The 22,772-nt window shown below is 39.6% G+C and overlaps 1 protein-coding gene across 6 annotated transcripts in view; it reads left to right on the top strand.

Moving 5' to 3' along the window:
- LOC134202216 (serine/threonine-protein phosphatase 2A 56 kDa regulatory subunit epsilon isoform) overlaps positions 1 to 22,772 on the top strand; it is a 224,599-nt gene extending 201,827 nt beyond the window's left edge. For all 6 annotated transcript variants that reach the window (XM_062677289.1, XM_062677271.1, XM_062677267.1 and 3 more), the window contains 3 exons: positions 637 to 970; positions 1,047 to 1,276; positions 12,386 to 22,772. In XM_062677289.1, the coding sequence (XP_062533273.1) occupies positions 637 to 970; positions 1,047 to 1,276; positions 12,386 to 12,740 (919 nt within the window). In that variant the 3' untranslated portion in view covers positions 12,741 to 22,772. The remainder of the gene's footprint in view (positions 1 to 636; positions 971 to 1,046; positions 1,277 to 12,385) is intronic.

The raw sequence follows: 22,772 nt of genomic DNA, 5'->3' as shown, positions 1-22,772 counted from the left end.
GATTAGACTTGAGTTGAGGGTGAAGTTCTACACAATGTAGTAATAGCAGAAAATGTGCTAATTAATTTATACTTTTTTTTTTTGCATCTATCCTGCTGTGCGTCCAATCAAAACTTGTACTTCTATTTCTAACGAGTCCACTTCTGATGCTAACCGATGCCTGATAACAAAAAACTTCGCCTTGCATTTATGATTCTGTACATGGATTAGTGCAATGGAGGTAACAAACTGGATATCAGTTTTTTTAGGCATACATTCATGTGCCCACTTTCAAGCTTTATACATCTCGTTATCCCTTTCCTTCGCACGACTTTTTCCAGATTTCGATGGGAAGGAATTGCTTTTGATTAAAATTGTAGAACAAAAATTATTTGGCATTACCGAAATTAGTGAAAACGAAAAAAAGTTTTCAATTGTAAACCAATAGTTACATGCTTGTTTTCAATAGTTTTACAATTTGGCAAAAAAAAAAATGATAATAGGTATAAGTAAATGGAACAAAATAAGATTTTTTGTCGTTGAAACAATTCGATAGTTACGAAATGGATAGTTACGCTGGAAGAAAAGGATTAAACATCATGTCCAATAATTGATTACTAACGCTTTACCTTTTTCTTTGTTTTTCCCCCTCTCTAGTATAATCAACGGCTTCGCCCTGCCGTTGAAAGCGGAACACAAGCAATTCCTGGTGAAGGTGCTGCTACCGCTACACAAGGTGAAGGTGTTATCGCTGTACCACGCCCAGCTCGCGTACTGTGTAGTGCAGTTCCTGGAGAAGGACGCCTCGCTGACGGAACCGGTGGTGCGCGGGCTGCTCAAGTTCTGGCCAAAGACCTGCTCCCAAAAGGAGGTGATGTTCCTCGGCGAGATCGAGGAAATCCTGGACGTGATCGAGCCGCCACAGTTCGTCAAAATCCAGGAACCACTGTTCCGGCAGATCTCCAAGTGCGTCTCGAGTCCGCACTTTCAGGTAAGTTTCGGGAGCGAGAGGAAAAACAGGGAAGAAGCCCCATTCGGCTGTCATATTGTATCGTCTTCTTTTTTAGGTCGCCGAGCGAGCGCTCTACTTCTGGAACAATGAGTACGCGATGTCGCTGATTGAGGACAACAATGCCGTCATTATGCCGATTATGTTCCCGGCGTTGTACCGGATTAGCAAAGAGCACTGGAACCAGACGATCGTGGCCCTCGTCTACAATGTGCTGAAAACGTTCATGGAGATGAACTCCAAACTGTTCGACGAGCTAACCGCCAGCTACAAAGCGGAGCGACAGAAGTGAGTAAACTGATGGATTTTAGTTAGAAACTGGAATAGCAATAATTTAAAATTATGTGTAAGTGATGTCAGAAATGTCGTAGTTACTGTTACAGTAGTTGAATAAGATACACCCATTCGGATTTCATTAAATTGAAGTAAATATCTTTCGAGGACTGGAAAATCATACAGATGGGCAAATCCTGGCAAATCTAGCTCGGAGTTGGTGAGACACAAATAGGGCACGTATTCATTGAGTTCACACTAGTACTATGTACTGAATTGGTTTTCACGGACTAGTTTTGTATCATTTAGCTAAATGGATTATTTGATTTTGCGTCGGAAGAAGATCTACTTGGACTTCTTGATTCAGTCCTCGTCCTTTGTTTGTAGAAGGTATTTCATTTGTAGTGGAAAGTAAAATACGTCTTTAGTGAACGAAGTCTAAACATGGAATGAATAACTTTTTCATAGACTATTGACACAGTGGTAACAAACTCTAGTTGCTAAGAACAATGAACAATTGTAGATTACTGTGATTTACACAACTCAACACTCCTTAACCTACGATACCTATCATTTTCTTAAATTCTGTATACTAAAGTTTTATCAAGGGCTTTGTTGATTCGTCTGCTCTAATTCGGATGCTCTAATGCAGATATGTATTGAAATCGCCATGATTTATTACGTCCTTCACGAAATGGTATCGGATAGATATGTGTTTGGTCCGAGGATTGAATTCAACATTTTGTGCGATACAGATAACGGATTGGTTGTCACACCTGTAATCTCCTGCTTGCCAATTATTTGTCCGAGAGCGCCATATATTCTGACTCACATGATTATAAGGCGACGGATGCCTGTCTCTTGACACTCCAAGGAACTGCTCCTCCAATCTTGCTTCCTTCCGGAGGAATTCCTCATTTTTTTTATGGAATTACCGGCAAAATTCTTGTAGGAACTTCCGGAGAATTTCCTGAAGGAACTTCCGGAGAAATTTCTGGAGGAACTTTCGGAGAAATTCCTGGAGGAACTTCCGGAGGAATTCCTGTAGCAGCTTTCAGAGCACTTGTTCGTGGAATTAACGGAGGAATTTGTAGAAAAATTTCAGAAATTTTTTATTGCTTGAAATAAGCTCACGCCGCCGCGCCGGTGCCGCCGATTACCAACGGCGTGACGCCGCTTCTGGCCGAAAATAATCTATCACGCCGCCGCCGACAAATTTTCAAACGGCGCACAGGTCTACCACGTAATGGTTTTATAAGCTGCGTGCACGCCGCGTCCACGCAAGGTACCCAGAATCAAATGGAGTAATGCACACGTAAAGGGTGATACGGTCAAAATTTGGTCAAGGGAAAACGCGTGTAAATCGGTGAAATCGTTTATTTAAAAAATCAAATTAAATTTCTTTTCAAGTTCAATTAGTATAAAATTCTGGAAAAATATTCAGTTAAGCTTCCGCTTTTCCAAATCCGAATTGCCGGGCCTTACGCTTGACCCCTGCCATCAGATTTTGTACAGCCACCTTGTCCAACTTCTTCGCCGTAGAAAGCCAGTTTGCCTTGAACTGCTGCTCGTCCTTAGCAGTTTTTTGGTCTTCTTTAGGTTTCGCTTGACAATAGCCCAATACAGTACAATTGGGCGGAGCTCTGGCGTGTTGGGAGGGTTCTTGCCCTTGGGAACCACCTGCACGTTGTTGGCGGCGTACCACTGCATGGCCTTTTTACCGTAATGGCAAGATGCCAAATCCGGCCAAAACAGTACGGAACAACCGTGATTCTTCAGGAAAAGCAGCAGACGTTTATTCAAACACTCTTTCACGTAAATTTCTTGGTTGACAGTCCCGGAAGCTATGAAAATGCTGCTTTTCAAGCCACAGGTACAGATGGCTTGCCAAACCAGATATTTCTTTGTGAACTTTGACAGTTTCATGTGCTTGAGAATATCTGCTACCTTTCCCATTCCTTTTGCCGTAAAAAAATCCTGTCCCGGAAGCTGCTTGTAGTCGGCTTTGACGTAGGTTTCGTCGTCCATTACCACGCAGTCAAACTTCGTCAGCATCGTCGTGTACAGCCTCCGGGATCGCGCTTTGGCCGTCGTATTTTGTTTATCATCGCGATTTGGAGTCACTACCTTCTTGTAAGTCGATAGTCCGGCTCGTTTTTTGGCTCGATGCACGGTTGTAGATGATACACCCAGCTTATTTGCGGCATCTCGAAGAGAGATGTTAGGGTTTCGCTTGAAACAACCGGCAACTCTCTTTGTCGTCTCAGCGGCTTGCGGTTTTCGATTTCCCCCCGATCCAGACTTCCTGGCTGTCGACAAACGTTCCCCAAACACTTTAATTACATTCGTAACGGTTGATTTGGCAACTTTTAGCAATTTTGCCCACTTTGCGTGCGAGTAGCTCGGATTTTCGCGATACGCGAGCAAAATTTTGATACGCTGCTCTTCTTGCTTGGACGGCATTTCGACAACTGAAGAGTGAATTCTCGTTCAACTTTTCAAAAGGGCCTAAGTGACATTTTTTTCGTGAATTAATTTGAGAACTGCAATCAAAAGCTCTCATGGTGTTCTGTTGACTGCGCTATTCAAATTAATTCGTGAAAAAAATGTTACTTAGGTCCTTTTGAAAAGTTAAGCGAGAATTCCAAAATCAAAACAGGAGCAACATTCTACACACACACACCTTCAAAATGAGGGGTGTTCAGGTTTTTTAAATGCAAACTTGAAAGAAATACGTCAAGTTGATATTGACCAAATTTTGACCGTATCACCCTTTATAATACGTATGCACGACTACATTTGTTGAGGGGTACCTTGCGCGGGCGCGGCGTGCTCGCAGCTTGAAAAAACGCTACGTGGGCATCGGCCCTTAACTGTATTCCAGCAGTCCTCAAGAGGGGCCCCATCGGGCTCACCCTCTTCCGGCAACGCTGCGTGTATGCAGTGGCGACATCACGTTGCTTCAGTCGCTCTAGGTCGTATCGCGGCGGCCGTCGGTTCCGAACGTTGTTGATGACGGATAGTTTTGGCCGCTTTTTAACCATCACCAATGAGCGGCCAAAACGACCCCCCTGTGGGTCGCGACCCACAGTTTGGGAACCTCTGCTAATTGATTGACCACAATCCGATCACGCGCCTTTGCATGTCGACCATCACTATGAAAGGTGTTTCCAGCTCGTGTGTGTTGTCGCAGCTGTGGTAGATGGTATGATTACCTCTAAACGTTCGCACCATTGATCCCTTCCAACAAACCTGCACAATTTTGCTTAGAGTACCTCGCTGGCTCTCGGACGATGATCAACACCCCTGACATGGAGAACAGACGCTGTTGTGAGCCGCTCCTAACATGAAGAACAGACTCTCGATCAGATTCACACCCCCGAAAAGGAGCAACCCTTGCCTCCGCCTTTTCTGTTAGCATGCTACCATAACTCCCACCGGGGTTGGTTACCCGATCTTCCGTATCACGGCCAGCACCACTAGGAGGTAGGGTTAGCAGTTGGGTAATAGACCAAGGACCACAAGATAGGGTCCTTAGTACCAATGATACGTTTTACCCATTTGTCCATCCGGAGTCACACGAAAATGTTTCTGACAAAAGCCACCAAGGCCACTTCGGAGCTCTGTGGGTTCTTCCGCATCGACGACGACGATGAGCTGCATTCTTCTTGTGTTTGCAACAATGGTACACCGTTCACGCGGAGCCCGCAGCTAGCTGCTTTGCTGTTTTTTTTTAGCCAAACGGATCGATCAGACTCACCAGCCTTCGTTGCTCGGGAAAGCATGGAGAAAGCAGAGCGATGGAGCGTTGTTCGACAAGTTTGACGATTGGAGGTTTCGCACCGTTCGTCTTCTCCGGCACGGCGCTTTTCGTGGCTCAGTTTATTTCGTCACGTTCGCGTAGCTCTTTTGAACCAGCAGTTTCTTGTTCTGTATGCAAGAATTGGCCCTTGTAGTGTACGCTTGCTGTCCATCGATCGTGACTCACGAGTCATTCTTTCGCTGGATCAGCATACGAGCCGACCATATATCGAGCGGGATGCCACCGAGCTCGAAATCATCACCCCACGTTAATTCTCGCAACGAGATCACTTCCCCGAACGCACTGAGGAACTCCAAAAGTCTCTCTTTGGAAACGTTTCCCGGCAGCTCACTAGGAAGCGCGAATAGTGTATTCGGAAAGTATTTCCGAAAGTGAAGAGGCGTCACGAAACACTAGAAGCGCGCGACGCGGCACATCTGCTGGCGGGCCAAAAACAAAAAAATCGGTACTTATCGCTTTGGCTCAAATTCCGAACATGACTCATATTCCGAACACCCCAACTAACATTTTTGGTGCTAAAAGCTTCAACTTCTAGCCTTTGGCTGTATAATATTTGAATAAAAGCAGCCAATGCTGAATAAAAGAAAAGCCTCCGCAAATAATCCCTTAAACTTCAACTCGACTATTACCCAAATATCAATCAGCTAGTCAGTGTGCCGAATATAGTTAATCTTTTATCGTTTATGCAGCTTTCATATAGTCATAAAACAGCTCTGTCTGAATTAGCAACAAAGCTTATCGGTTAAGAGCTCATGTATGTAACTGAGTTGCTTGTTAGCAACTTCCCATATTACGGTGAGTAGCATTCACAATGAAAACGTTTTTGCTGTTGTTATTGCACTAACAATATAGCGTAATGGCGCTATAAATGAACTAACGAAGCTTTTAGGCAACTTCTGTACCTTTGAAGATTACACAACGTTTAAGTAAACCTATTACTGCTTCTTTTAATAGCATATCAGTATGGAACGTCAAAACCGCTATGTTTACATTTGAGTTTTGTTGCCGGAGCTGTGTATGAGCTATTGATTTCTGTAATGCAGCTACCAAGATATTCACCTGCTCTTATAGCAACTGACAAAGCGCTGTCATTAATGCTAGCAGATAGCGTAAGAAAACAAGCCATTTAGAAGTGATATTTCTGTTGACGGCTACTGTTAAACGATTAGCAGCAAAGTAGCATCTATACAGGTCGAGAAAATGTTGCCTAAAAACAATTTCAGCGATTGATGATGGATAAAAGTTAGCCAACAGAACATGCTGATAGATGTTTGAATAATGGTTGAAATAATGCTGAAAGCATAATTTTTAAGCTTATGTGCTGAAAGCAACATGTAGGCCTCTTTCTAACGTTTATACAGTATGGATATGAAAATAGCGTTAGTAAAACAACCTATAGGGTATGCGAAGAAGCACATCCACAAAGAAAATTTTGTTATTTACATATGTCAAAGTGACGGTGATGACAGAGCAGCGGCCATTGAATCAGGAGATCAGGAGTTCGAATCTAGGTAGCAACAAAATTGATATTTCAGTTTTCACAAAAAAAAAAACATTGAATAAACTCCCGAAATTTACTCTCCCTCAAATAATATTTAATCAAATTGAATTCAGTGGCTGGATAATACTTATTTAACCGAATTAACAAATTTGAATAAGCGCCATTGAAGCGAATTATATTACTAAATGGTTTAGTAAAGATTGAGAAAAAACTGTGTAACATGCTGTTAAGTAGTTGTGCAGACACGTCAAAAACAGCTGAATAGATTCGCCAGATTTGCTGGTAAAAGCATTGAATAGAAGTTCTTGATCATATGTATAGCACACATATTCAGCTTGAAGTCGTATAGACGAGTTGAAATAACATTTACATTGACATTAAATGTTAGTTGGGACTCGCTTTTAAATGCATTCGTGTAATTTTTGCCATAGGATAATGAATTCGTTGGTAATCTTAATCCTTTGTACCTGTGTTCGGAATATGAGCCATGTTCGGGATTTGAGCCAAAACGGTACATCATTTTTTACATGGTTTCAAAGTAATGTTATTTTTTTCATGTTTCCAGAAAAAAAACTAAACGCGATTTTATTGAGTTCAAAGATAGATGTTTTTTTTGTTTTTGTCTGTCTGTAGGTTATAAATTTAATGGGAAAAATGGAATTGTGGCTACTCTGCAATACTCGACGATTATTGATTTCGTTATCGGTGACCGAAATTGAAAAAAGCTGTTCGTAAAGATATGTGCTTCCTAAAAGCGAAAATATCTTATGAGAAGAAACATATCTTCTATTATAAATTCAGATTTAAACTCATCGTTGCATTGATGGTCATCTCCATTTGTAACATTTCAATTACATTATTCTCATCAGTAAACGGTGTTGAAAATATAAAAATTTCGTTACCGTTTTCTCGAAAATGAGGCCAGAAAATTTCAGTTGAAGGTTTCACTTTTACCAGGAACTGTTACCAGGAACTGTGCCAAAGTGTTTATTTTGTTTCAAAAGCTTTATGTTGCATAATAAGTTTGATGTGTTGATCCTTCATGACAGCTTCAAGTAATTGAGAATATTTGATGATATCTACTAGAAAGCTAAGTCACTCACTCATTCAGGATCATTCAGCTCGAGCGTTAGTTTTCCTTTATCTTGTAAAAACAGTGCGGCGATGAAAAAAACCTCTCAAGCATGGTACCACGGCTCAGTCGAACTTCCTAATAATCCAGTAAATCTATGTATTCTGCTTCCATTTCTGTCAACATCATTTGGAATTGGTGATGATTGAGTTCCCCCGCGATGATAAAGTTGATTGTTTTAATGATTAGCGTCAATACTTCAAGATTACTGGTCGTTTTCGCTCATAAGAAAAACTACACTCTAAAAAATCTTCACGTCATATTTACCTGAAAACAAATGTGGTTCTCATCCACCATACTTTTCACATAGGGTTACCGGAGGTAATGTTGGCATAGGATAAAATGTTGGCTCATCACGCACATAAATCAATCATTTAGCGATGACATATCGTTTTGCTGGGAAATATTTATCATCGCTGCTTTAGAAAAGTGTATCGAGCACATTTTAGTTACACTACACTAGATTCCTGCACTTTTTCTGCTGATAAACGCAATAAACTTGCGTGGAAAATCACTTTGATATGGTTTTTTAGCAGCCATGTTTGATCGACTTAAGCAGGCAGGCAGTTCAAGATTTTTTTATTCTGCCCAATAAAGGAATTTTCTGAATGAACTTACCTATTTTCGCACATCAGATGAACGGATAACAATAACACTATGTTAGCTAACGTATTTATTTCACTATTTCCATTAGCATAGCGACACGATTAACCAAAACTTTTTTGGACAATGTTGGGGGCACCCGTTGCCGAATAGCGGCATGCGATTTTGATTCATAGCAGCAGGAGAAAATCGAAAATCAAAACATTCCTAACGATAACCCGACGAAAATAACTCGAATATATTGACATTTTGCTCATATAATAATCCGATGATATAATAGGCCAGGATCACTTATTCTATTCGAAGAGCTTTAAAGATCGTTTCATGCGGATAGTTTTTTTTAGTCTAATTATTTCATTATAATTCAGATAATTCGCTTGCAAAAAGTATTTGATTTGAAATATGGCATGGGAAAAGCGTTTTTGTTTTACTCGGGAAGTTGCAACACGTGAGAGTGTTGAGAGGATTCACAACAGCTGATCGATATAGAGAGGAGTGGTGTTAGACGCGCTTACTAAACTAAAAACATCAATGTATGCCGGGTCGAAAATAAGCATCCAATCATTGTAATTATGTATCTGGACGTAATAATATCAGAAAGGAGGCAGAGTTCTAGCTGTTCATGCAAAATAATAAGCAAGTAATTGTCTAAAAATAAAGTTTACAATTGAATTTCTCCGTTGGTGCGTTTTTTTGCGGCATTCCCACCTAATGCATTGTTTACGTTTTGGGAACAAAAATCTCTCGAGAGCATCGCTCCACGAGAGCCGGTATTTTGATTTTCTGCTTTTGTTTGCATGCTGCCTTTGTTCAACGTAAGTAAAATTGCAACCAACCGAATAGCAACCCATCTTTATCTTTCGTATGTTCCTGTATGTTTGAAATCAGCAGCCGCTTATTCCAAGTGGGCTGAAAACAGCATCCACTAATAAAGCCAATATTGGGAAAATTAGCCAAAGTTTTATCCATTTCGCTCGACACTTTTGAAGGCTTAAATAAGAAATTGTGGGCAATTATCGTTTTTTTTTTTTTTTTGTATGCTGGTGTATGCTGATGTACAACAATAAATATGCTCAACCACAGCATAATATGCTAAGGTTTGAGCCATATACCCTAAGAGTTTCACATTACCTCGTTGAGTTACGTGATCTATCAGGTGAATCTGACTGGATTTTCCAGTACTAATGACATGAAGTTTGAAAGTAGTTACGTGTTTGATCAGGTGAACTTTACGTGATTTCTACGTACTGGTTACGTGAAATTTCAGTGAAAGCTACATGACATAAGGTAACCAGTAAGTAAGTAGTAAGCCTTCTGGTAGATTATTTTTTACTCGCGGTTGTTCCGAAACTTTTGTTATCGACGGAGCGGTTACACAAGTTTTGATGTTTGGTTGTCGAACCTAATGATCCATGTTCAGATACATGTGAGTTTTAGATTGCGATATTGGTTTGTGAAAAGAACGCGATGTTTGGCGGAGCTTTTGAAATCTGTGCGAGAGGTTTCACAAGTTTAGCTTTTGATGAGCTCCATGTATCACTACTGTTGATTACAAAAATTCTAGGTGTAGTTCTTTAGTTCATTTTACCAATTTATTTTTGCTGTACAGTATGGAATTTTATTTTGGATTTTATATCTGTATATACAATCGGATCGTTTGTTTGCAAAACCGATTACATTGATCTTATTTAATTATCTTAAAGATAACTCGTCCAGCTCAAACCTTTGTAGGGGTATGTGGCGGGACCATCATCATCATCATCACCACTACATGGTTTGAAATATATTGCAAAATTGTTTTTTTTAATGAATGCAAAATAAGCTAGTAAACAGGAGACATCTTGGCGTTGTTGATGCACTTGATGCGTTGAACTGCATTTAATGCAGAATGATGTTTTTATCATTAGACAGAAAATGCTGTCATTCGGCCATTGCGCTTCGGGAAAACACTGTTGGAGTTACTGACAAATCTATATAATAAAAATGAAATGGTCTGTGTTCGTATCCGCATAACTCGAAAACGGCTGGATGGATTTTCTTCATTCCTTCAGCAGTTACATTCGTTATAGTTTCCGACGGGTTTATACAATATTTCCTCATGTGAAAATCACAAGTAAAGTTGAGTAGGTTGTAAAAAACTAAAGTAAAGATTCGTATGGGATTTTCGCATAGGCAGTCCACAACGCGCATTTTCGCCTACTACGCAGGACAACGTCTGCCGGGTCGACTAGTTTTGAATAAAATTTATTAGATTTGTAGAAAATGATGAAACTAGTTCCTTTTTCAAAAATTGCTGCTATTTCCGCTGTTAAATCAAGCAAAAAGTAGTTCACCCTTGGAAGTTGAAATCTGGAATTGAAATTTTATACTAACGCTACCGAAAAACGGTAGTTATAGGCTTCATGTAGCTTCATCATCCAAGGAGGGAACATGCAGGTTCGGAAAATCCCCGCCTAGTTGCACATGAAATCTCGGGTACTTATTCAAAAGGACGTATGTGATTTTGTAAACAAAGATTCAAACGTAGACTTGTCCAATCTGATAGCACTCCCACGCGAACCATCACCACAGACAGACAGGGGAAGCCTTCGGCTACCTGTTGGTGGTGTTGGTTTGCGTGGGAGTGCCATCCGATTGGACAAATCGACGTTTAAATCTTTGTTTACAAAATCACATACGTCCTTTTGAATAAGTAGCCGAGAAATATCGCTTACCTCTGCAAATTCTATAATTATGTTTAGGTTATGTGGTTATGTGTTTGAAATGAAAAGAAATAAATTCACCCCTACAACACTACAGTAAAATGCTAATATCTTTGCGTAATAAACTCTAATCTTCCCGCGGTTTTCAGCATTACATTCTGCATTTAATTCTACAAGAACTGAATGAGTATCATAATTCTTGATCGAACACTGTTTTTGGATGTTTCTGCATACATTTTTGCATATAACGAGTTTAGCACCGCCCAAACGTTTACCGATTTGGCTGAAATTTTGTCCAGAGCATAAGGGCATCAAATAGAACCGAATAAGAGGGCGGCCCATCAAAAAATTTGAAAAAGTGATTTTTGAGCCACCCTAGTATACAGAGATGATAAGTGAGAGACTGAAGGCGAGGTGGGCCTATTTTGGCCTTAGCCTGTCAGTGAGGACAAAAGCAAAAAAAGTGAGAGACTTATTCATTCTCTTTAGGATTCAATCCCTGGAGAAACTAATGCTACTAAAGGAGGCTTTTTCTTTAGAGCACACGATATCACCAACAGCCGATATGCATTCCCTAACAAGTTCTCCTCCCTGGAAACGTTTTATCCGTATTGCCAAAATCTCATTAACAGCAAAACTGGCCCGTGTTGCATTATTCGACTCTGTGGTTGCCCAAATTTATTTTTTTATTAGTATTAACCTACAGTATTTATTTATAAAGCTTCTCGAGCAAGAGAGAAATGCTTCCGGGCCGGTTATGAAGTATTTTTTTTTCTTATACGCCGTGGGCCAAACAAAACGGAGCCAAGGGCCGTATTCGGCCCGCGAGCCATACGTTGGGCAGCCCTGCTCTAAGGTTCCTATCCACCGTGATGGGGCTGCCGATCGGTCATGGCTGCAAGGCTCGGTAAGGCTGGCTTGCGGATACTTACGTGTAGCTTTTTTTGGAAGTTTAACAGAGTGCACTGTCAAACTCCACCACAATCTAGGCACACCCTCAGGTCATACCCTCTTACTCTAGCTGACAACAGTGCCCAGCCTAAACCACCAGTACGCAACTCTTAACTGATGGTCCGTAGAAACGTGAGTGTTGAAACTTGTTAGGAAGCTATGTTGGATGTTCCTTAGCTGAATATCAACTCACCATTTCGAAACCCCATCGAGATAGCATGAAACTCATATCCGAACATCGTAAATCAGAAAGAAACTTGACAAAGACATTAGCTCCCATACATTATAAGGCCACACACTGTTCCGTAAGCAAAACGACGCTTGCTAACTGGTCCTCAACTCTAACTAATTTTACATTTCCTTTACATTCTCTTTCATGTCACGCTTCACCAAAACAAAAAACCAACACCAGAGAGAAGAAACGGGAGCGAGAACGGGAAGAACTGTGGAAGCGATTGAACGAGCTCGAGGTTGCCCGCCGACCAGATGGTGCCGGCGGCGTGATAGCAGACGGACCCGGCGGTTCCTCCCTAACGACCAGCTCCGGGTCTCAGCTGAATCCCAACGCGCTATCTTCCGCCACATCCACATCGTCGTCCTCGTCGCCGTCGTCTGTTACATCCGCTAGCAATTTGGGCGGTGCCGGGGGAGCCGCGTCGCAACCACCGCCCCCAGGCTCGCTTACCAGTCACCAGCCTACGTCAACCTCCGTTACGACTCCCAATGCCGCCACCAACAATACCGCTGCAGCGCCGCTAAGCAAGTGATGTACTGAATAATATTACTTTTAAAACCCTCCCCTTCCCTAACCACAACAATGAAACACAGAAAATATACACACATACACACACATACCATCATGCCCCTGGCTATGCTCCGCCCTGCTTCACCCCTCCAAAGGGTGTGTCTTACTTCCTTCTACCAACCAAAAACAAAAGCCGAGAAGCTTCCCATCTCATTACGCTCCGCCTTCTTTCTTTCATGCGCACACCACCATTACACTCTACTACACATTTATCATGCACACGAATACATTCTCACACGGACAAGCGCACTCAAAAATCGGTTTTCGCCTTTCTGTTGATCGTTAAAACTCGCAACACTTACGAACCCTATACAGTGTGAAGGAAAAAAAATCAAGAATGTTTGATAGTTTGTAATAAAGGAAAATATTGTCGAATGCAAGGCAACAAAATGTGGACAAACAACAACTAAAATTTTACAAATAAAAGTTCGAACTGTTCGAAGCCATCCTTTTTGACAGGACGATACAAACAAGCCGAAAAAGTATGTTACATGGCTTGAAGAGACGAGAGAAAGTGAGTGTTTTTCAATTTATTTAACTATGCGGATGGACATTTAGAAAACAAGGGACACACATCTAATACACACAAAACTGAAAAAAAAACGAGGTGATCAACACAAAACGATGGAGATCCTTTCGAAGCACGTGTAAAAGCAATTATATGAACCAAAGGCGACGCATTATACTCAACTGGAAACCGAAGTGTCAACAATGTTGTAGCAATTGAATGGAAGTTTTGCTTTCGAATTCTAATAAACAAAAAAAAAACACCTCCCTAGAGTGTCACCACAAATAACGATAGAATGGACGCAAACTCGTTTAGGTTCTTCTTTTTACCAAAAAAAAAATACATGATAACAATAAAAGGTGGTTTGTACAACGGTAGCGTGAGAACTGAGAGGTAAAATGGCAGCCATAATAAATAGTAAAGTTGTCTATTGGCCAAGGTACACAAACTGGAACAAATTACACATACACACATATGAGAGCATATATGGCACTTGTAGTACGATCACTGGCGTTCTAAGCATGATTTTTGTTGCACACTCGAGTACTTTTGATTGTTCTACATAGCACGAGTAAAAACACGTTTCACTTATGAGGATCGATTCAGATAATTTTTATTGTAATTCCAAATCATTTCAATTTATTAGATTTTTTATTTTTGAAAGTGCGATTTGAAACTTAAATGGATATTATTATCCAATATGGGATATATGTACATGAAGGCACAGGAAGCATATGCCCCAGTTAATTTCAAAACTGAACACCGGAACCCTGAATGGCTTGTGGCTCAATTGTGAATCACTACTACAGCCGGAACAAATTCTATGTTCAACTCCTGATTGGCGAATTATTATGCACTGTACAAGCAGGACAATACTGGCAAGGGAAGATGCTTCAAAATCCTATGTTGGCAGATAAATAATAAATAAAAAGGGCTTCACTCACTGGAGCTTTTTTTTAGCGAATGCGAATTGCTGGGTCTTTCATAAAGTTTCACACAGTCTACTTGGTCTCACTTTCCTCTCTGCAAGAACGCCAGTTTACCTTGAAATCTGTGTTTCGTGACTTTTGGAGGTTCCGGTCAACGATTGTCCATTTTTTTTCCATTTGGCGAAGCTCAGGCGTGTTCGGAGGGTGCATGTCCTTGGATACCACCTGTAAGTTGTTTGCAGCGTAGGTACCTTTTTCCGCAATCTCAAGATGCCAAATCCAACCAAAACAGAATAGAATAATTGTGTTGCTTGAGGAAAGGCAATTCTTTTTAAAACTCTGCCTCTGTTCGGATTTTTGCGATGCGCGAGCAAAATCAGAATAAAGGCTCCCCCAGACCTAATCGATTACATCGCCGCGACGGCAACAACTGGTCGCCGCGATTCTATCGTTGGGTCGCTGCAGGAAATGTTCTATTTACGCTTCCATACTAACGGCGACAGAATCGCTGTCGCCTTGCGCCTCACAGAGATTTCTTCGAGCGAAAAACTGCTGCAGACCACGATCTTTCGATAGTTCCTTGCCGTGCTGGCCCAGATTTTTGCACTGAAACTCGTTTTACTGTGAAGTGTTTTTAATCCTTAGTCAGGGCTTAGACGAATTAAGCAATGAAGGTGAAAACAAATATTTCAGCACTAAACATTCCCACGAATAAGTCAGCTCCATGATAAAACAGTTTCAAAGCGCCTAGTGAAGAATGCTTTCTTGCTCCATATGGCACTGGCGAACGAAACAGTTCGAGAGAGAAGTTAATGTTTAATCGTGTGTATAATGCCGGGTTAAAGATGTGTCGGACGCTTTGGTTTACACATCGTCCTTTAGCGTCAAGGTCACCTGTGTCGTCGTACAAAGATTAGAAACTTGTTTGTTTTTTGTTCAACCTTCCGGGACTCGCATGATCCTGGATCATTCACGGAGTCTCGCCGTTCTTGGGATCGATAAGGCTCGATGCCCACGTAGCGTATTTTCGAAGCAGAGTGCACGCGGCGGAAAAACGACGCAAGTGTGCATTGGGAAAAAGCGGTAACGCAGCGTCGCCACGCCGATGCACTATTTAAACGCTGCGTGCACGTGGCGTTGGAATAACGCTACGTGGGCATCGGCCCTAAGCGTGCTATTTGTGAAGGTGTTGTACTTTTTACAACGGTGCAAGTCCCGGGAGGTTAACATGACCCGGGTAGAAGAAAACAGCAAAATAATATCAAATTTTACTATTAATATATGAATAACTGAATAGCAAAATTTGATATTAGTTTGTTTGATATAGTTGCTAAAATAGCAAAAATAATAACAGACATTGTTCTAGAAAATAACTCATAAATAACTGATTTTGCTATTATAATAACAAACCAATAGCAAAATATTTGAAGAAAAGAAAATATCAAAATCAGTTATTCAGTTATCAGTTATTATTGATATGTTGAAAATGCAAATGATAAATGAATAACAAACTTTGCTATGATTGCAAAATTTGTTCTTTATTTGTTGTTCTGCTCCTTCTTATAATAACATATAAATAACTAATTTTACTATTATAACAAAATTTGTTGTTGGGATGCTATTTTATGTTATTAATAAATAACATAGGAATAACTAAATCTGATATCATAGCAAAATTTGTTATTATTATGTTATTTGTTTGTTATTCACCTCTACCCGGGGAACCACCTTGAAGAAGAATAAAAATGGTACGTCCCATTGCCCAAATTTGCCGAGTAGGTCTGAGACCAGGACGTTGATAGACAGATTTGAAAAACGATTGTAACAGTCACCTTCTCTCTGTTACCCGATGTTGCAATCTGAACATCAGAATCCGTTTTTGGCGAACCAATTTTAATCCTGATTTACATTTGTAACAACCACAATCTTGCTTGATTGTTTATTGCGGTTTACTTGCTTCCCTTTGGCTGGCTTTGAAAGTTTATTAGATGAAAAACAGCTGCAAGACCAAGAACAATTCTTATGATGACTTCGGTGTACTCTTTTTAGAACGGATTGATTTTTTCTTCATATTGGACTGACTTAGACTATGTACTAGAGTGGGGCGTCATGGTCATTTTTTCAAATCAAAGGTTTTTTAAAGCCATTCTGGGTCCTGAAAAATTGTGCAGAATTTTGGACCGATTGGTTGCTTCCTCGCTTTCCGCATCGCGTTTGAAGTTTGTATAGAAATTAGTATTGGAGAACGTATATTTTTGCATTTCTTCTAGTAGAGGTTTCAGTTCATCGTAAACCAAGTGGCACATTGCGTTAAAGTATAACCTAAGGGATGCCGAAAAACTTTGCTGAAGAAGGCACGTTGCTGGAACGTCCACGAAAAAAGTTATAGCGCTTCGAAGATTGAGTGTTCAAACCATATGCAAAAAATCGTTTATTCTGCCAGCACTGCTGAACTACGTAGACCAATAATTTAACTGAGTGTTATTTCAAAATAATTGATCTTATAGGGCTTTAGAGCTAATGGGGGCTATCCAGAATCATTTCACAAAGAAAAAAATCCGACAAGAAGGAAGATGGATTTTGCCCTTCGATATCCATAGGTCGTCCGGTAGTGCTGGCAGAAACATTGATTTCTTGCATATGGTTTGAACAATAAATTTTCTAAACGTAATAACATTTTTTGTAGGCCTTCCAGCTACGTACCTTCTTCGGCAAAGTCTTTCGGCATCTTCCAGACTATATGCTAACGTATTGAGTCACGTGATTGATGATAAATTGAAGCCGCTAATAAAAAAAATGTACAAAAGTACGTTTTCCCATACTAATCTTCATGTAAATTTAAAACGCGATGCGGCATGCGAGGTCGCAACCAATCGAGCCCATATTTTGCACAGTTGATTGGGGTCCCAAAACGATTAAGAAAAACCTTGATCTCACTTGATCGGACGAAGTTTGCGTTTTTCCATACAACTGCGCCCCACTCTACTATGTACAGACAAAATTTTTACCCATTTTTTAATATATCAATAGGAAAGTATTACCTTTGGAAAAATACTAAAACAAATGTTATTTGGTATAGCTGAAATGTGTGGAAACGATAAGTTCGAAATAATAAGTTCTTGTTTGTTTTCAATAGTTTCACTATTTCCACACAATATAATTTTGATGAATCCATAAAGAGGGGCTAAATATAGCTTTTTGTTATTGAAACAATTCGATAAAAGTTGGATGGAGCAAAATTTGATGAGCTCTGTGCTCTACAGCTACCATGGGAAGAAAGTTTTCTCAACCTTTAAGGGTTGTCAATAGTCGTATCTTCGCAATAACTGCAAGTTGGGCAGCATTCTTCTAACCAGGCATCAAGCGGACGAATCTATATCATAGATCTATTGGTCGAAAGGACATGGCGTCGAAGGGGCATTAGGTCGAAATTAAGTTTTCGGCTAACAATTAAAGAATTATGTTTGGATGCGATTTACAAAACTTGTTACTCATTGCTTAAATATTAGGGGAAAGAATAAGCATCTATGAAAAGAATATGAAAAGCTATGCTGAAATTCACATTAGACCAAATTTCCCTCCGACCAAACGTACTTTGACGAAATGTGACTCGACCTAACGTCATTCGACGAAATGTCCCAAAACCCAAACGAAATACCTTTCTCTAGGTCGTATACGGACTGTGTCGTTTGGTCGAAATACATTTAATCGGATGATGCGTCGTCGAATGGCATGTGGTCGAAAGGACATTACGACGAATAGACATTAGCTCGAATGCCCATTTGGTCGAAATTAAGCTTTCGGTCAACCATTAATGAATTAGCTTTGAAACATTTTGTCCAATGAAATTTCGTCTAATGACGTTTGGTCGAAAGGACGTTAACTCGTTTGGTCGAATATTTCGCCTAAAAAAAATGTTTAGTCAAAGGGACATTTGGTCCATTGAACACTTCGTCAAAAGTTAATTGCACACTAAAAATACTATCTTTCGCTTAATTTTCACACAACAAGTAATTAGTTCTGCCTTGAATTTCTCTTCCAACCGTAACTCGGTAATGAATTACCGAAAACTAAATTTCGACCAAATGGCCATTCGACTCAATTTTCCTTCGACTACCTCTGCACTACAGTTCATATGTTTCTTTTTACTCCACGCAAAAGTCAGTACGACGTGAACTTCCTGATTCGTACCAACTATGGCTGCAGGCATGGCTTTGAAAGTCTAGTATGCAGACGGAACATCCTTATTGATTGCAACACTCTTGCAAGAATCATCCACAATCGTGATGATAATACGTACACTTTGCAGTCTAATGGAAGTATGCGCCTATATCTTCTTCTTCTTATACATTTGTCCGCTAGCTTGTAAAGTGTTTCGAAAAAAAAACTGTTTTTTGTAATCAAAAAAGGATACATTGGCATCGTATAATCATCCAAAGCACGTATTTTTAGACGAAGATTCAGAACAGAACATAGAAAGATATCATTTCCACCAAAAAATGTCACATATGCTATTGATGCTCGAAGATCCCATCTAAGGACGTGAGATAGACTGCGTAGTCGTTACATCCAATATGTTCACGTGGAGTTGATAATTGAAGAAAGAATCACTCGAACACGAGCAAGCGATCCTGCATGAGCGTTCCAGGACTGCACACGTGCTGAACAGTCGTTAAGAGGTCAGCGCCTTTTTGATTAATCTCGTGGGTGTCAAGCAATTATATAGATCAATGGATAATGTGGAGAAAAAATTTATAATAAACCATTGATATTGACAAGCTTTTGAAGGTTAGAAGTGTTTTGACTGAACATTAGATTATCTTCATATTTGATTGAAACGTAAATCCAATCCAGCAGACGGATTTTAAATTTGCAAAACATGAACAAAAAGTGCATGAAACTTAAGAGAAACTTTTTTTTTTCTGTATGGTTGGTGCGTTGTTACTCGTTCTTTTAAAAAGGAGAAAATGCGACAACTTATCCCACCCTTAAACTATGTATATTAAAAGCCTGGACCGCCATCAAGCCAGCATTGGGGCTAAGCAAACAGACGAATCTTTAAATTAAAACACTAAAAATAAGAAGCAATATTGCCAAAAAAAGGAGAATGACGAGCTAAGACTATTGAAAAAGAAAATTTCTAAATTCCGAAGGGCAATGTGATCGAGTTTTTTTTGTCACAGGAGAAAACATTACATGATGTGGTGATACAATCACACATCATTCATATGATGATATTTGGGCTTATTCTACGAGTGGAGTGACGTGAGATTGCTCGAATGACGTGAGAAGAGTCGTAAAGCCCCATTTGAATAACATGGTCACCTCACGTGAGAATTGCTAAAATCGACTCACCTCATGTCACTCGACTCGTAGAATAAGCCCAATTGATATCTCTTAATGATAATTGCTTCATAGTTCGTCCTGCTAATCTCTCGATCATCCCGATCACCCAATTTGAATATGATCATTCCATCATCAGAATTTCAAAAGTCACTACTTATTACATGTTAGGCGAGAAGACGGAATTATTTTAGGCGAGTTTTGTTATTCATCATTTAAGACCTGCGACCGTGCTTAAAGGCGAACTCCTTCCATCAGATATCAATCAATTCGATATATCTTTTGAATATTTTTTTATAGTGTCTCATCTCACTGCCACTGGTGGAGCGAGCCACTGCTATTTGATGGGGCACCACTTGATGCAAGAACGTTGCCTTTGAGAACTAAATCGTACTTGCGACGAGTAGTGCCCTTCCTCTGGCTCCGCCAGTGCTCCCAGCTAACGCTATTCTATCTTACAGCTGACCATTTGCACACACGTAGATACAAACAAATTGATAAATACATTAGAATCTTCGGTAAACAGGAAAACAAAATAAATAATCCGAATCCTCCAAACAGCAAACAAAAGGAAAACAACAGTTCTTCATTGTAATAGGAAAAACAAAAAAAAACTCAATAAATGCGAAAAAATGTCTAGAGTTTATTGTGGACGAAATATGAGTTGGACGTACATTCAAACACATTTAAAATAATCGCGTGGAATAGTAATTGTAACTTAATAGAAATTTACACAATCACACATACACACACTCACATACAGCGCGTTTTGTGTGAGAGCAAAACAAAAGAGGGTGCGCGAGCGAATGAGAACAGTGCATTGCCAGTAGCATTCACAAAAGTACACACGAACACACCCACGTAACAGTACTACACAGTCATAAAAAAATGTTTTTCGCAGTTTTTTTTGTTTCGATTAGAAATCCCACAAGCACATACCCTTACATGTCACGCTGAGGCGATGGTAGAAGAAAAAAAAAGTTGTATTTGTTGTAGTTATATTAAAATTATGATTATCATTATTATTACTATTATCATTGCTATTCACAAATACACACACACATGATAAACTAGGGTGGTAGTAAAAGAAGAAGAGTGAGTGCGGTGGTGCATGAATGACTGCTGCGGGCATGGGCGAGTAAGACATTTAGGAATAAAACAATGGCAAAAAAACAAGTGATTGTAGTGTTCTTGGAATTGTTTTTTCGATGGCGGAAAATATCATTAAAATATTACTATACACACAATCGCTCACCAACATTCACTTTCATACACACACACACATACCAACACAATACGTTTTCGATTATCCACCGTAAGTGTGTGTAATCGCGAAAAAGTAAAATTAATAATTGTTCCATTATAAAGAGAAAAACTAGGATCAAACATATACAAAAAAATGAGAAAACTCTTTATTTTAATTTAAACGCGCACGCCTGCTTTGTTCTATATAAATCATACATCAAGTATAAATACTTAGACATGTAAATGTATCAAATCAGTGTGCGGGTGGTGTTGTACGGACGATGTAAATCTAACGAATGATTGTTTCATACACACAAACAGACACAATCATACTTTGTTGCTGCGGTAATGTGTGTGTGAGTGCGTGCGTCCACCAAAACAGTTAAGGGTAAAACATGAGAGTGAGTATGTGTGCGACCGAGCGCATTTGCAGAAGCGCTATGTTTTTTAGTGTTAGGCGAACAAAAAAAAACCTTAGGCGAAAATAAAAACAAACACTTTGTGTTAGTGTGAACAAAAATTTAACAAAGAAAACACGCTATAAATCACCTGTGGAAGAACTTAGGCAGCCGCAACTATTGCTAATACAATTAAACAGTGAACTGTGCTTCAAACTATCTAGAGAAAAAAAAGAGTCCTGCAAGTAAGTAACAAAGCAGGTTTAGCCTACTTAAAAAAATTGAGAAAATTGTGCAAAAAAAAATACAAAGAGTTGAAAGGAAACTAACCTAGAGCATGCGACAACCAAACAAATAATGCAAAACAAATAGGAAACATACAAAAGGCATGCGATGTATCCCAAACAATAAAAATCGAATAACTCAGATACCGAAACAAACTCAAACATTCATTCACACTCAGTCAAATGGTAGTACTAAACGGGCACATCCACAAGCAACCCTAGTCGAAGTCAAAGCCGAAAAGCAACAATGAATCAGAAGAATGGATGAAGTCAAGCCTCAGACACACATGTACGCAACTGGAAAACTAATACAAGACTTTTGAAAACGCTACCCTGTTTTGTCATCCCGTCCCGAGAAATAAAAAAAAAACAATGGAAATCAGATCTTAGTGAACGTGCAATGCAATTTCCAATTGCTCAAACTCCCAATCGGTTACATGCGCCACATCCACTCGATTCTATTGTTTCGCTACTTGACCCTATTCCGAGAATTATCGTTGACATAATTTTATTTCGATTACCAATATCGACCTACTAGAACGAGTGCAGATCGGACACGCGGAAGAGAATGAATGCGAAAAACGAAAGTGTGAGAAGCAATGTGCGAACTCCTTAGGAACCCAAGATCATTTAAAAATACAGATAAATAATTAGTGGAAGTCAAGTCAGAAAAAAAAAGTGGAAAATATCCAACGTTGTTGTATAAATTTAAACCCTCTTATCGAATAATTGCAAACAATAGGAAACAAATGGTGTGTGACATGAGGAAAGAGCACAGAAATCAAGCGCTAGAAAACAAATTGAAATCTGTATAGTAAAACCCATTTGTGGAGAGAAGGAGAAGAATACGCGTATGTTGTAGCAAAAAAAAAAACAATAAAGTAAGAAATAAGGAACCCGACTTGTGACGGACGCGACTGTGCGAAACCGACAGTAAGAATCAGAAAGAAAGCAGATTGAAATGATGAATTACTATTATTTTGTATTATGTCGTATCTCAATCACGCCCGACAGGATAGAATAAACAAGCAAAACAGATAAACAGCCGAAAGAATGAAATATGAATGATGAATAACTTCAAATACAAACACCCACACACACATACATACATACGCATACCTAAAACGGGAAACTCACAGAGCATTCGCGAAACGTTCGCGAAAGAAGAAAAAGTGTAGATCAGAGAAGTTGTGACAGGCGTAGATCATGATACAGCAAAACTGATTGAAAACAATACCGATGAAACAATGGAGGATGTGAAGAAACGAGAAACGGATCAAAGAAAAA

Source organism: Armigeres subalbatus, chromosome 1 (genome assembly GCF_024139115.2).
Source record: "Armigeres subalbatus isolate Guangzhou_Male chromosome 1, GZ_Asu_2, whole genome shotgun sequence".
Lineage (NCBI taxonomy): Eukaryota > Metazoa > Arthropoda > Insecta > Diptera > Culicidae > Armigeres > Armigeres subalbatus.
This window is presented reverse-complemented; position numbering and strand designations above follow the sequence as displayed.